The sequence below is a fragment of the Trichechus manatus genome, unplaced genomic scaffold, assembly GCF_000243295.1.
Source record: "Trichechus manatus latirostris isolate Lorelei unplaced genomic scaffold, TriManLat1.0 scaffold00227, whole genome shotgun sequence".
Taxonomy (NCBI): Eukaryota; Metazoa; Chordata; class Mammalia; order Sirenia; family Trichechidae; genus Trichechus; species Trichechus manatus.
In genome coordinates, this window is record NW_004444163.1 from 3,206,571 (window position 1) to 3,219,583 (window position 13,013).

The window sequence follows — 13,013 nt, forward strand, 5'->3', positions numbered from 1 at the left end:
CCGGAAAAGACGGCTGTACTGCTGGGTGTAGTTTTTGCAAGGCTACTCTGGCATCCCAGAGGAAACCCCTGTGAAATCTGTACTCTCCTTAGAGGTGAGATGCTTTGGAGCAAGTCCAAAGTATTTTTAATAACTATCAATAAAATCATTATGCGGAGAGGCAAACTGCCAAGAAGAAACAGAAACTGATCTCATCCTTCATGATCAAGCCAGCAAACTTGTGATCCGGTCTTCTGTGTTTTGGTCAGAGTACAAACATACAACAGTCCCTTCTCTGAAGAACACTGACTATACATAAGAGAAAGAAACAGCTCCCACACAGCCATGAGCAGGTTCACAGTGACCGAGCACTGAGGGAGCCAACAAATGAAGCCAGCTCAGGCTCACATTCATTCCCTCCAGATACACACAACAAAACAGGAGTTTCACTTCTTGCTCTCAATTTGAATTAACTACAGTAAAGGCAACTGTCTCAGTGGAGAATCAAGGCAGAAACTGAAACAATGAACAGTCAACTCAGTTATCTGTGCTAATCAGAGACAGGAAAGCATGAATAATTTAAAAGAACCATCACCAAAAGAATAAAACCCTAACTCTTACTTTAAGCAATGTTGTTTCTTCATTAAACCTCTTATTAGAGTTATTGATGTGACTCGACTTGGCTTCTACTTGCTTGGCTTTTCTCCCTAAGCTGGGTAAGTGCCAGGTCAGAAAGCTCTTCTCCAACCTCTGTCTCCAGCTGGCGCAGAGACCTGACAGACCCACACGGCCAAGGGTAGCTCCTGAACTCAGCGTCACTCGCCTTGGCCTCCTCAGTATCTAGCACATCTGATTCACAGTAGATGTTCAGTGAATGTCTGTTTCTGACAGAAGCATGCCCTAGTTCCAGCTTGCACCCTAACAACTGAAAAACTGCACTATTTCCTCATGTGAAAATTGAGGAAGGAGATTAGATAATCTCAGGTACTTCATCAGCGTCGCCAGGTCACACACCTCCAGGGAGCATTCACTCACAGCTGTGCTCCAGAGGCTGTCCTCTACAGAGGGCACAACAGGAGAGCTTCCCCGGAGCTGTGTAGCTGGCAGGAACAGTTCCCTTTTAGTTCTCTGAATCAGTCAAAAGTAATAATACAAAAGAAAGCAATTTCAGAAGACAAAGCATACATGACCTGTTTATCGACCAATCAAATATTTACTAAGGGCCTGCTAACCTGTGTAGAACAGAAATACTTGCCTACAAAGACCTTACTAATGAGTTGAGGAGCTCAGACATATAATGAAAAGGTAACTAACAAAAGCAGTCAGAACGTGATCAATGTCAAATGAATGGGACAGCCGATAATGCTAGGAGACTCGAGAGAAATCACTGGTTGGGGAGGTCAGACTTTGAAGGGGCCTGAAGCCTCAGACCAGCAACAGAAATCCAGTTTTACCAAAAGCAGTCTCCACTCAGGCATGGGTATCACAGAGAATCACAATTATGGTTTGAGGATCTGAACTAACTAACTTCAATATCATTTCTTGCTTCTGTTCTGATGAAGTTGACAGTGGCCAGTGACAAGTCAAAAGCAGAGTAGGAGAAGAAGTAAAAAATCTCGTGGGCAACATACCAAGCAAATGCCAGGTGGCCACCCAGATTTAGGCCAGGCTCAGACTGATATTTGGGGCACACACACTTGAGAATAGGAAGCCTGTACTTATTAACATATCTGCAAATGCTTTATTTGAACCTTACAGACAGATACCCCCAAACGACCTTTACAAATAAGGGAGCACTAAAGCTTCCGTAATTCCCAAAGTCTCTGGCCATTTTAGGTATTTGTGGAGGGCATGGCGATTTTCTGGCAGAAGGTCTATTTTCCTGATCCTGTTTTGCTCCAGCTAGGACAGCAATGACTCTGCATTCCATGAGCACATATGTACCGACAGATGGTGTAAGAGGACTAGAACCATGCTAACTACTTTAAAAAAGCCAACTTGGAATGCAAATGTAACATTCAGAAAAGTTAAACAAGGAAAATTGAGAATCGATTCTAAAATCTGAAAGCAGTACGAAGAATGAAATGTATTCCTAGGAAGCCAGGCTGTGCCCCCCATCTGTATTTCACAGACAGCAGTGTGCCACAAAGAGGAACCCTGGTGGTTTAGTGGCTAAAGTGCTCAGCTGCTAACCAAAAGGTCAGCGGTTTGAACCCACCAGCTGCTTCACGGGAGAAAGATGTGGCAGTCTGCCTCCATAAAGATTACAGCCTTGGAAATCCTATGGAGCAGTTCTAGTCTGTCCTATAGGGTCACTATGAATCGGAATCAACTTGATGGCAACAGGTTTGGTTTGGTTTGGTGTGTCCCACAACAATGTAATTGTTTATATGTCTATCTTACTACTAGAGTGTGGAATATTTAAGGGCGGAGAACAACATCCTATTTGTTTTTAGGTATACAGTACCTGGCACACAGAGTTATTGTTATTCACTGCTGTGACATCAGCTCCTCACTCATGGCACCCCCGTGCACAATGGAACTAAATGCTGCTCGGTTCTGTGCCTTTCCCATGATCAGCTGTCACTCCAAACATATAGTGTTGCATACAAACAGGGATACCTCTGATTCTTAGCTTGAAGGAAGAAGCTACCCAGCATCATACAGAGCAGAGAACAGCCAGGTGGGACACAAAGCACGGTGCTTCGCTTCTTTGTGCTTCTTTGAGGACAGGCTGCTTGGCACATGCCAAATTAACCACACACACACACAAAAAAAAGCTGCTAAGATCTCCTTTTTCAAACTACCCACCTCTCTCTTGCTGTTGGCCCTGTTTCTGAAAGGAACAAAGAAATAGAATGCTTTTCTCCTTGCACTAAACAAGACGATTACAAGAGGTCCTCTCCACCTCCTTCAATAATCCAGCTGGTAGGTTCAGTTGAAAAACAGGGAAAAGTGAGGGCCAGTCTTCCCTCGCCTAACATAACCGATTGCCATTGAGTCGATTCCGACTCATGGGGGCCCATGTGTGTCAGGGCAGAACCGTGCTCCACTGGGTTTTCACTGGCTGATTTTCAGAGGGAGATCATCAGGCGTTTTTTCAGAGGTGCCGCTGGGTGGACTTAAACCTCCAACCTTTCAGTGAACAGCTGAGTGCTTTAACCATTTGCACCACCCAGGTATTCTGGCCTAACATTAACCACTCAGTAACTTCAGACAAAAGTGACTTAAAAAAGCACGGCTTACAAAATCTTGACATTTTTGCTTTTCAGAGTAACATACTGCAAAGAGGACTGAACATAATCTACAGACCTGTGAGCTAGTCCTACCTCAGCCACTGACAAATTGGAAGACCTTGGGCAAATTACTTCAACTTGCTGGGCCTCATCTGTAAAATCAAACAGTTAACCCCCAGGTCTAACTCTCTTTGAGAACTCCCAAAACCTAATACATTTCAGCAAAAGTCCACTGGGTAAGAAGTAACAGTCATTCTGTTGGCTCTATGAGTGAGGTTCTATTTGTGTGAGTCACACACAAAACAAAGAAAGAGTCTCTTAATTTTTAACAATTATTAATTTTTTATATTTATATAGGTATAGTTTTTCAAATCAACAAAATTAATTATCTCAGCTGATCCTCACAATAGCCCTTTCAGAAAAGAAGGGCAGGTTATTATTATTTTATGGATACAGAAAATCCAAGTAATTTCCTAAGATCACAAATTGTGCTAATGTTGGGGGCAGGAATTGAAATCTAATATTGTAGAGAGAAAATTTACTTATAATCACAGACTTCAATTTCAAGGTAAACAGTATGATGTTAAAAGAAAAAGCTTACCACCTACCACTACCGAACATTTTGATCAGAGATTCTATAGAGGAAGCTCTGATCAAAAGAGGGAAAATGCAGAACAGATTTTCAAATTCTCATAGAATCCAGACTTTCTGGAACCATGGTGGCTGGATGAACCCCCAAAACTATTACCCTGAGATAATTTTGAAACCTTAACCCAAAAATATCCCCCCGAAATCTTCTTAAAAACAAACAATAGTTTAGCTTAATTAGTAAAGAGTGTCTGCTTGAGCATTTTACTCTTTTAAGAGTTATCTATATGGGATCAAAATGACAATAGTAACTTGAAAGATTAGATAGGAAACTTAGGGGGCAGTGAGTTTATGTTAACGTGGGAGGGACAATCTGGAAAAGGAGAGTGCGAATGGTTGTACAACTTGAAGAATGTAATCAATGTCACTGAATTATACATGTAGAAATTGTTGAATTGATGTATGTTCTGTTACGTATATTCTCAACAACAACAACAAAACATAAAATATAATTTAAAAAAAAAGAAAAAGAAAAAGCTTAATCAGAGACACTTACTTCAGTTCATTCGTTTCCATCCCCTGGGCAATAGCCATGATGATGCCGCCATGATCTCCCCATGTATAGTAGTGAGGTCCAGGGAGTGCCTGAGGAGGAAGAGCCAATGGTGATGCCACTGCTGGGGAGGTCACTGGGTGAAAGCCACAAACACAGTCATACACACACACACACACACACACACACACACACACACACACACACTCAGCAGGAATGCCAACCACTTGAATACAATTTTTCAGTTTACAGAGCACAGTCATATCCCTTATCTGCTCCATATGACCCTGGGGGTAGGCAGAGCAAGTTCTTGTATCCCAACTTTTTTTTCCAAATGAAAAAAGTAGGGTTCAGGTTAAAGCGGTAGACTGTAAACAGCAGAGGTGGGAATCAAACCCATATCTCTGACTCTCACCCACCAGGGATGGAAAATTAACCAACCGGAGTTCAAGTTCTACTATAGCAGTGTAAGCTGGCTACAGCCCATCCTCCCTGTAGATTACAACTAAAAAATCTGGAGAAAAACAAAAAACAACTATATGAAGATGCTGAAAAACAAACAAAAGCAGCCAGCTTGTGGAAGGATCCAAAACCTGGAGCAGGTACTCACATAGTTGTGGGTTTCCTCTTACGGCTCGGCCCTGAGGGAAAAACCCAAGCCATGGAGTGGATTGGCCCCAGAGGACACATTAAACTCCAACAGGAACTACTGCTGCCAAAGGAGCCAGGAAAAGAAGCCCCTGCAGGCCAGAGAGTGTAGAGAGAATCCCAGAAGGAAGAGCTTCAGAGAAGTGAATCCCCTAAAAATATATATGAACCCACACGAGTCTCAGACTAACCTCTGAACTATACATGTGCAGGATGGACACAAACACGAATAGGAAAGGTTTAAAGAACTGAAATGAGATTTGAACTACCACCCACAGAAGGCAAGACAGAACTTATGGTCTGAACCTAAATATTCTTCAGAAGATTGTAACATGAAACAGTCTATACAACACACCATTCACATGTCCAAGATACAATCCAAAATTACTCAATATACAAAGAAGTCACAAAATACATCCAACTCTCAAGGCAAAAGATAATCAACAGGTGCCAATCACAAAATGATCCAGATGCTGGAATAATCAAAGACTTTAATATAGTTATTGTAACTATGTTCCATGAGGTAAAGGAAATCACACACATACGTAAATAAAAATAAATAAGAGAATTGCCCATAGAATTTTGGGAAGATGGCAGCGTAAACAGACCATCATTTTGACTCTGCCCCACATATACAGCAAGAAATACAAGGAAACAGTGCTCAGCTTGGAGGGACTCTGAACTGGGGAGCAGAGAAAAGCAGTAGGGAACTGTAGACAGGCAAGAATCAATTAATCAACAACAAATTGTATACAGTAGGAAAATTGCTTCTCCACTGTCCCTGAGCCTCCCCCCAGGCATGTGGACTACCAGCTGCTGTGAACTGGGGAAGTGGCCCCAGAAAAAGAGCCTGCTTTCCTAATCACCACAGCCTCTGCCTGTACAGAGACAGGACCTGAAGCTTCTGCTCTAAAATCAACAAGGCAGACCTCCCCAGGGGTCTGTTTGGAGTGTGCCAGTAACTCCCACACTCAGACACTGTCAGCTGCAAGTCTACTGTGAATTGTTACAGAAGACTCATACAGTGGAGTCTGCTCTCATAATCAACACTCTACCTGCCTCACTGCACACCCCACACCTCAGGATCTGAAACCCACAGGACATACTCCTGGGGAGTCAGGTCGGGTCTGTCTGCTCCCCCTTTCATTTGGTGCAGAGGACTGCTGACTGAGGCTGCTGCATGCTAGGAAGCAGGCATCTTTAGTGGAGGTTATACCCACAGCCAATATACTGCAGGGTGGGCACTGATACCAACAAGGCATAGCTCCCCAGGGGTCCATTTGGAGTATGCCAGTACCTCCTCCACCCAGACACTGTCAGCTGCAAGTCTATTGCAAATTGCTACAAAAGGCCCACGCAGAGAGTCTGCTCCCATAGTAAACACTCTACCAGCCTCCCTGTGCACCCTATAGCTCAGGCTCTGCAACCAACAGGACAGACCTCCCAAGGAGTCAGTTCAGGTCTGTCTGCTCCCCCTTTCAGTTGATGCTGAGGACTGCTGACTGAGGCTGCTGTGCGCTAGGAAACAAATGGCCACCAAGGACATGAAAAGATGCTCAGCATCATTAGCCATAAGAAATGCAAATCAAAACCACAATGAGATACCATTTCATTCCCACGAGGATGGCTGAGATTAAAAAAAAAAAAAGAAAGAAAGAAAATAATGAATACTGGCAATGAGGTGGGGAAATTGGAACCCTTAACCATTGTTGGTTGGAATGCAAAATGGTACAGCCATCGTGGAAAACAGTGTGGTGGTTCCTCAAAAAACTAAAAATAGAACCACCATATGACTCAGCAATTCCACTCCTAGGTATATATCCAAAAGACTTAGAAAGCAGAGACTCAAACAGAGACCTGTATACCAATGTTCACTGCAGAACTATTCACAATAGCCAAAAAGTGGAAACAACCTAACTGCCCACTAACGGATGAACGGATAAACAAAATTTGGTACATACATATAATGGAATACTACTCAGCCAATAGAAGAAATGAAGTCTCGATACATGCTACAATACGGAGGGAGCTGAAAGACATTATGCTGAGTGAAATAAGTCAATCAAAAAAAGACAAATAGTGTATGACCTCACTTACATTAAAAAAAAACAAGAAAAGGCAAATGTATAGAGAAAAAAGTTTATTAGTGGTTACCAAGGGCAGGTGGTGGGAAGTCAATGGCGAAGGAAATAGGACAGGTATGCACAGCCAATTACTGCAATGACTGTCAATAAGTTGTACACCTGTGAAAAGGTGAATTTCCAAAAGCTGTGTGATAGACATATTTACAACAACAAAAAACAAAAAAAAGAGTAGCTGCTGAGGGGGTTTGTTTTCTTGGTTTGGAGGTCATGGTTTCATGGGACATCCCAGTTAACTGGCCTAATAATATGTTTAGTGCCTCTGTTATACCTCCTAGTCCACTGTGTAGTGCCTAGGGTCTTAAAAGCTTGCAAGTGGCCATCCAAGGCAAAACAATTTGTCTTTATTTGCCTGGCCCAACAAAGGAAGAAAGAGTCAGGAATAGGAGGAGCATATGGAATGTGTGGCTAATGGCCTCCATGAACAACTGCTTCCTTTGCCATGAGACCAGAAGAACTGGATGGTGCCCAGCTACCATTACTGAAAGTTTTGATTAAACATTCCACAGGAGAATCCTGATCAAAAGGGGGAAAATGCAGACCAGAATTTCCAATTCTCATGGACTCCAGAGTTCCTGAAGCCATGAAGGCTAGATGATCCCCTGAAACTACTGCCCTCAGATAATCTTTAAATCTTAAACCAGTAATAAGTCTTCTTAAAACCAAACAATTATTTAGCGTAACTAAAAAAAACTGTCTGCCTCAAGAATTATGCTCTTTTAAGAGCTATCTATGCGGATCAAACTGACAACAGCAACTCGAAAGATTAGATAGGAACCTTAGGAGGCAGTAAATTTATGCTAATGGGGAGGTACAACTCAGAAAAGAAGAGTGAGAATGCTTGTACTACTCAAAAAATGTAATCAAAGTCACTAAATGGTACATGTAGAAATTGTTGAATTGGTGTATCTTTTTCTATGTATATTCTCAACAACAACACAATAAATAAATTTTTTAAAAAGCAGAGCTAGGTAGAAAGTAAATGGATGGAAAAAGATATACTACACAAAAACAAGCATAAGAAAGCTGGAGTAGCTATTTTAACATCAGACAAAACAGATATCAAGACAAAGAGTATAACCATGGACAGAGACTTCATAATAATAAAAGGGACGATTCTTCAGAATGAAGTAATTATAAACGTGCATGTGCTTAATAAGAGTCTCAAAATACACAAAGCAAAAAATGACAGAATTTAAAGGAAAAATTGACAATTGCACAATCACAGTAAGATATTTTGTCACTCCTCTCTCAGCATATTAGAGAACTAGATAATAAAAATAAGTAAGAAGATAGAAGATCTAAATAACACCATCAACTACCTTCACACAAATAACCTCTACTGAACACTACATCCAACAACTGCAGAGTACACACTTCTTCCTAATGTACATGCTACATTCACCAAGAGAGACCATATGTTGGATCACAAAACCAGTTTCAAAAAAAAAACCTACAGGGATTGAAATCATTCAGAGTGCATTCTCTGCCTACAGGGGAATTAAATCAGAAATCAGTAATAAGAAAATATCCATGAAAACTCCAAATACCTGAAAATTAAACACCTTTCTAAATAACTTATTAGCATCATTAGTCATAAGAAATGCAAATCAAACCACAAAGAGATACCATTTCATTCCCACGAGGATGGCTGAGATTAAAAAAAAAAAAACAGAAAATAATGAATATTGGCAAGCAGTTGGGGAAATTGGAACCCTTAACCATTGTTAAGAGTCAAAGACAAAAATCAAAAAGAGACATTATGAAGTGATGGAAATGTTCTGGAATTAGTGGTAGTGACTGGCATAGCCTTGTGAATATACTAAAACCCAATCAACTGTACACTTTAACATGGTAACATTTTAGTATGCAAATTATCTCAATTTTCAAAAAAGGAACATTAAAAAAGTATTCTGATCTGAACAACAACAAAAAAATACAACATGTAAATCTGTGGCTTTAAAAGCTTACATCAGAAATGCTTATATTAGAAAAAGATCTAAAATCAATGACCTAAGATTCTATCTTAAGCTACAGAAAGAAGAGCAAAGTAAATCCAAAATAATGTGAAAGAAAACAAAAAAATTAACAAAGAGTAGAAATTAACAAAATAGAAAACAAAGAGTAAAGAAGACACACAAAGCAAAAAGGGAGTTCATTTAGAAAGATCCACAATACTGCCAAACCACTAACTGAACTAATCAGAAAAACAAGAACACAACTCAACAATATCCGGAATAAAAAGGTAATGTCTACAGATCCTACAGACATTAAAACGGTAATATGAAAATACCATGAATCACTTTTCACCAACAAATTCAATTTAGATGACAGAATAATTTCTTTTAAATATCTAACTCATCAAAATTAACACAAGAAACAGAAAATCTAAGCAGTTTTAGATCAACCAGAGAAATTTTATCTGTTACCAACTACTTCCCAAGAAAACTTCAAGTCCAGAGTGTTTCACTGGTGAAAAAATAACACCAACCTTACACAAAATAACATCAACCTCACATAAACACCAACAAAATAACACCAATCTTATACAAACTTGGTTAGAAAATAAAGGAGGAGGGATGCCTGCTCAGCTTGTTTTATTACACCAACCTAAGCCTAATACCAAAACTTGACAAAGACATTACAAAAAAAAATTACTCTCTCTCTCATAAATAATACAAAAATCCTTAACATATTAGCAAATCAAACCCAAATATATATAAAAAGGGTAATACATCATGACCAAGCAGTTTATCCCAGTAATTCAAAGTTGGTTTAAAAGTCACAAAACAATGAATGGATGAGGAAAACAGTTTGGTGGTTCCTCAAAAAGTTAAACACAGAATTATATGATCCAGCATTTCCACTCCTAGGTACATACCCAAAAGATTGAAAGCAGAAACAAAGACACTTGCACATCAATGTTCACTGCAGCACTATTCACAATACCCAAAATGTGGAAACAGCCTAAATGTTTATCAGATGACTGGATAAATAAAATGTTGTGTATGTATGTGTGTATATATTTTATATATATATACATATATACACACACACACATATATACACACACAATGGAGTATTATTCAGCCATAAAGAGAAATGAAGTCCTGATATACGCTATAACATGGATGAACCCTGAAAACATGCTGACTGAAATGTCAGTCATAAAAGGACAAATATTGTATGATCCCACTTATATGAAATATCTACAACAGGCAAGTGTATAGACACCAAAGCTCATTAGTGGTTATGAGGGCTGGGTAGAAGGATGGGGGAGAGAAGACTCAATGCTTATGGAACACTGAGCTGTTAAAGGTGAATGAAAAATTTGGAAATGGTTAAGGGTGATGTCTGGACAACACGATGACCATAATTAATGTCACTAAACTAACCATGTGAAGATTACTGAAATGGCAAATGTTTTGTTGCATATACATAAGTACTTCAATAAAAAAAATCAATTAATGTAAAATACCATATTAACAGAATAATAAGAAAATCCACATCATCATTTTAACAGATGTAGAAATAGCACTGGGCAAAACTCTACACCTGACTGTGATTTAAAACTCTCAACAAACTCATAAAAACAAAGAACTACCCACACTGACAAAGTGCTTCCAAAAATAAGGTCCCAGAACAACTCAGCACAGAAAATTAAGTGGAACAAAGAAACTGTCAACAACACACAAAAGACAACATCAAAATGACACCACTAAATGCAAACCTATCAATAATTATACTGAATGTAAAAGGACTAAATGCACCAATAAAGAAACAGAAAGTGGCAGAAAGGATTAAAAAACACGATCCATGTATATGCTGCCTACAAGACACACATCTTAGACTTAAAGATACAAACAAACTAAAACTCAAAGGATGGAAAAAAATATATCAAGCAAACAACACTCAAAAGAGAGCATGAGCGGCAATATTAATCTCTGACAAAATAGACTTTAAAGTAAAATCCATCACAAAGGATAAGGAAGGACACTATATAATGACTAAAGGGTGAATACACCAGGAGGACATAACCAGAATAAATATTTACACACCCAATGACAGGGCTCCAAAATACATAAAACAACTCTAACAGCATTGAAGAGAGAGATAGACAGCTCCTCAATAGTAGTAGGAGACTTCAATACACCACTTTTGGTGAAGGACAGAACATTCAGAAAGAAGCTCAATAAAGACACAGAAGATTTAAATGCCACAATCAACCAACTTGACCTCTTAGACATATAGAGAACACTCCACCCAACAGCAGCCAAGTATACTTTCTTTTTCAATGCACATGGAACATTCTCCAAAACAGACCACATATTAGGCCATAAAGCAAGTCTTAACAGAATCCAAACCACTGAAATATTACAAAGTATCTTTTCTGATCATAAAGCCATAAAAATGGAAATCAATAAAACAAAAAGCAAGGGAAAAAAAATCAAACACATGGAAACTGAACAATACCTTGCTCAAAAACTACTGGGTTATCGAAGAAATTAAGGACGGAATAAAGAAATTCACAGAATCAAATGAGAATGAAAATACATCCTACCAGAACCTTTGGGACACAGCAAAAGCAGTGCTTAGAGGTCAATTTATACCAATAAATGCACACATCCAAAAAGAAGAAAGGGCCAAAATCAAAACATTAACTCTACAACTCAAGAAAATAGAGAGCAGCAAAAGAAGCCCTTGGGCACCAAAAGAAAGGAAATAATAAAAATGAGAGCAGAATTAAATGAAATAGAGAATAGAAAAAACAATCGAAAGAGTTAACAAGATCAAAAGCTGGTTCTTTGAAAAGATCAACAAAATCGATAAATCATTGGCCAAACTGACAAAAGAAAAACAGGAGAGGAAGCAAATGACCCAAAAAAGAAATGAGACAGGTGATATCGCTACAGACTCAACAAAAATTAAAAGAATCATGACAGGATACTATGAAAAATTGTACTCTAACCAATTTGGAAACCTAGAGGAAATGAACAAATTTCTAGAAACACACTATCTACCTAAACTAACACAAACAGAGGTAGAACAACCAAATAAACCTATAGCAAAAGAAGAGATTGAAAAGGTAATTAAAAAACTCCCAACAAAAAAAGCTCTTGGCCCAGACAGTTTCACTGGATAATTCTACCAAACTTTCAGAGAAGAGTTAACACCAGTACTACTAAAGGTATTTCAGGGCACAGAAAAGGATGGAATACTCCCAAACTCATTCTATAAAGCCACATAACCCAGATACCAAAACCAGGTAAAGACAGCACAAAAAAGAAAATTGCAGACCAATATCCCTCATGAACACTGATGCAAAAATTCTCAACAAAATTCTAGCCAACAGAATTCAACAACATATCAAAAAATAATTCACCAGGATCAAGTGGGATTCATACCAGGTATGCAGGGATGGTTCAACATTAGAAAAACAATCAATGTAATCCATCACATAAGTAATACAAAAGACAAGAACCACCTGATCTTATCAACTGATGCAGAAAAAGCATTTGATGAAGTCCAACACCCATTCATGATAAAAACTCTCAGCAAAACAGGAGTAGAAGGGAAATTCCTCAACATAATTAAAGACATTTATACAAAGGCAACAGGCAACATCATCCTAAATGGAGAGAGTCTGAAAGCATTCCCCTTGAGAACAGGAACCAGACAAGGATGCCCTTTATCACCACTCTCATTCAACACTGGGCTGGAGGTCATAGCCAGAGCAATTAGGCTAGAAAAGGAAATAAAGGACATCCAAACTGGTAAAGAAGAAGTAAAAGTATCTCCATTTGCAGATGATATGATCTTATACACAGAAAACCCCAAAGAATCCACAAGAAAACTACTGGAACTAAT

At 39.0% G+C, this 13,013-nt stretch overlaps 1 protein-coding gene across 2 annotated transcripts in view; it reads right to left on the minus strand.

Moving 5' to 3' along the window:
• The window catches only part of SORL1 (sortilin related receptor 1), a 222,857-nt gene that overhangs the window by 129,994 nt on the left and 79,850 nt on the right, over positions 1-13,013 (minus strand). For both annotated transcript variants that reach the window (XM_004389001.2, XM_023742976.1), the window contains exon 12: positions 4,360-4,448. In XM_004389001.2, coding sequence (XP_004389058.1) covers positions 4,360-4,448 — 89 coding nt within the window. The remainder of the gene's footprint in view (positions 1-4,359; positions 4,449-13,013) is intronic.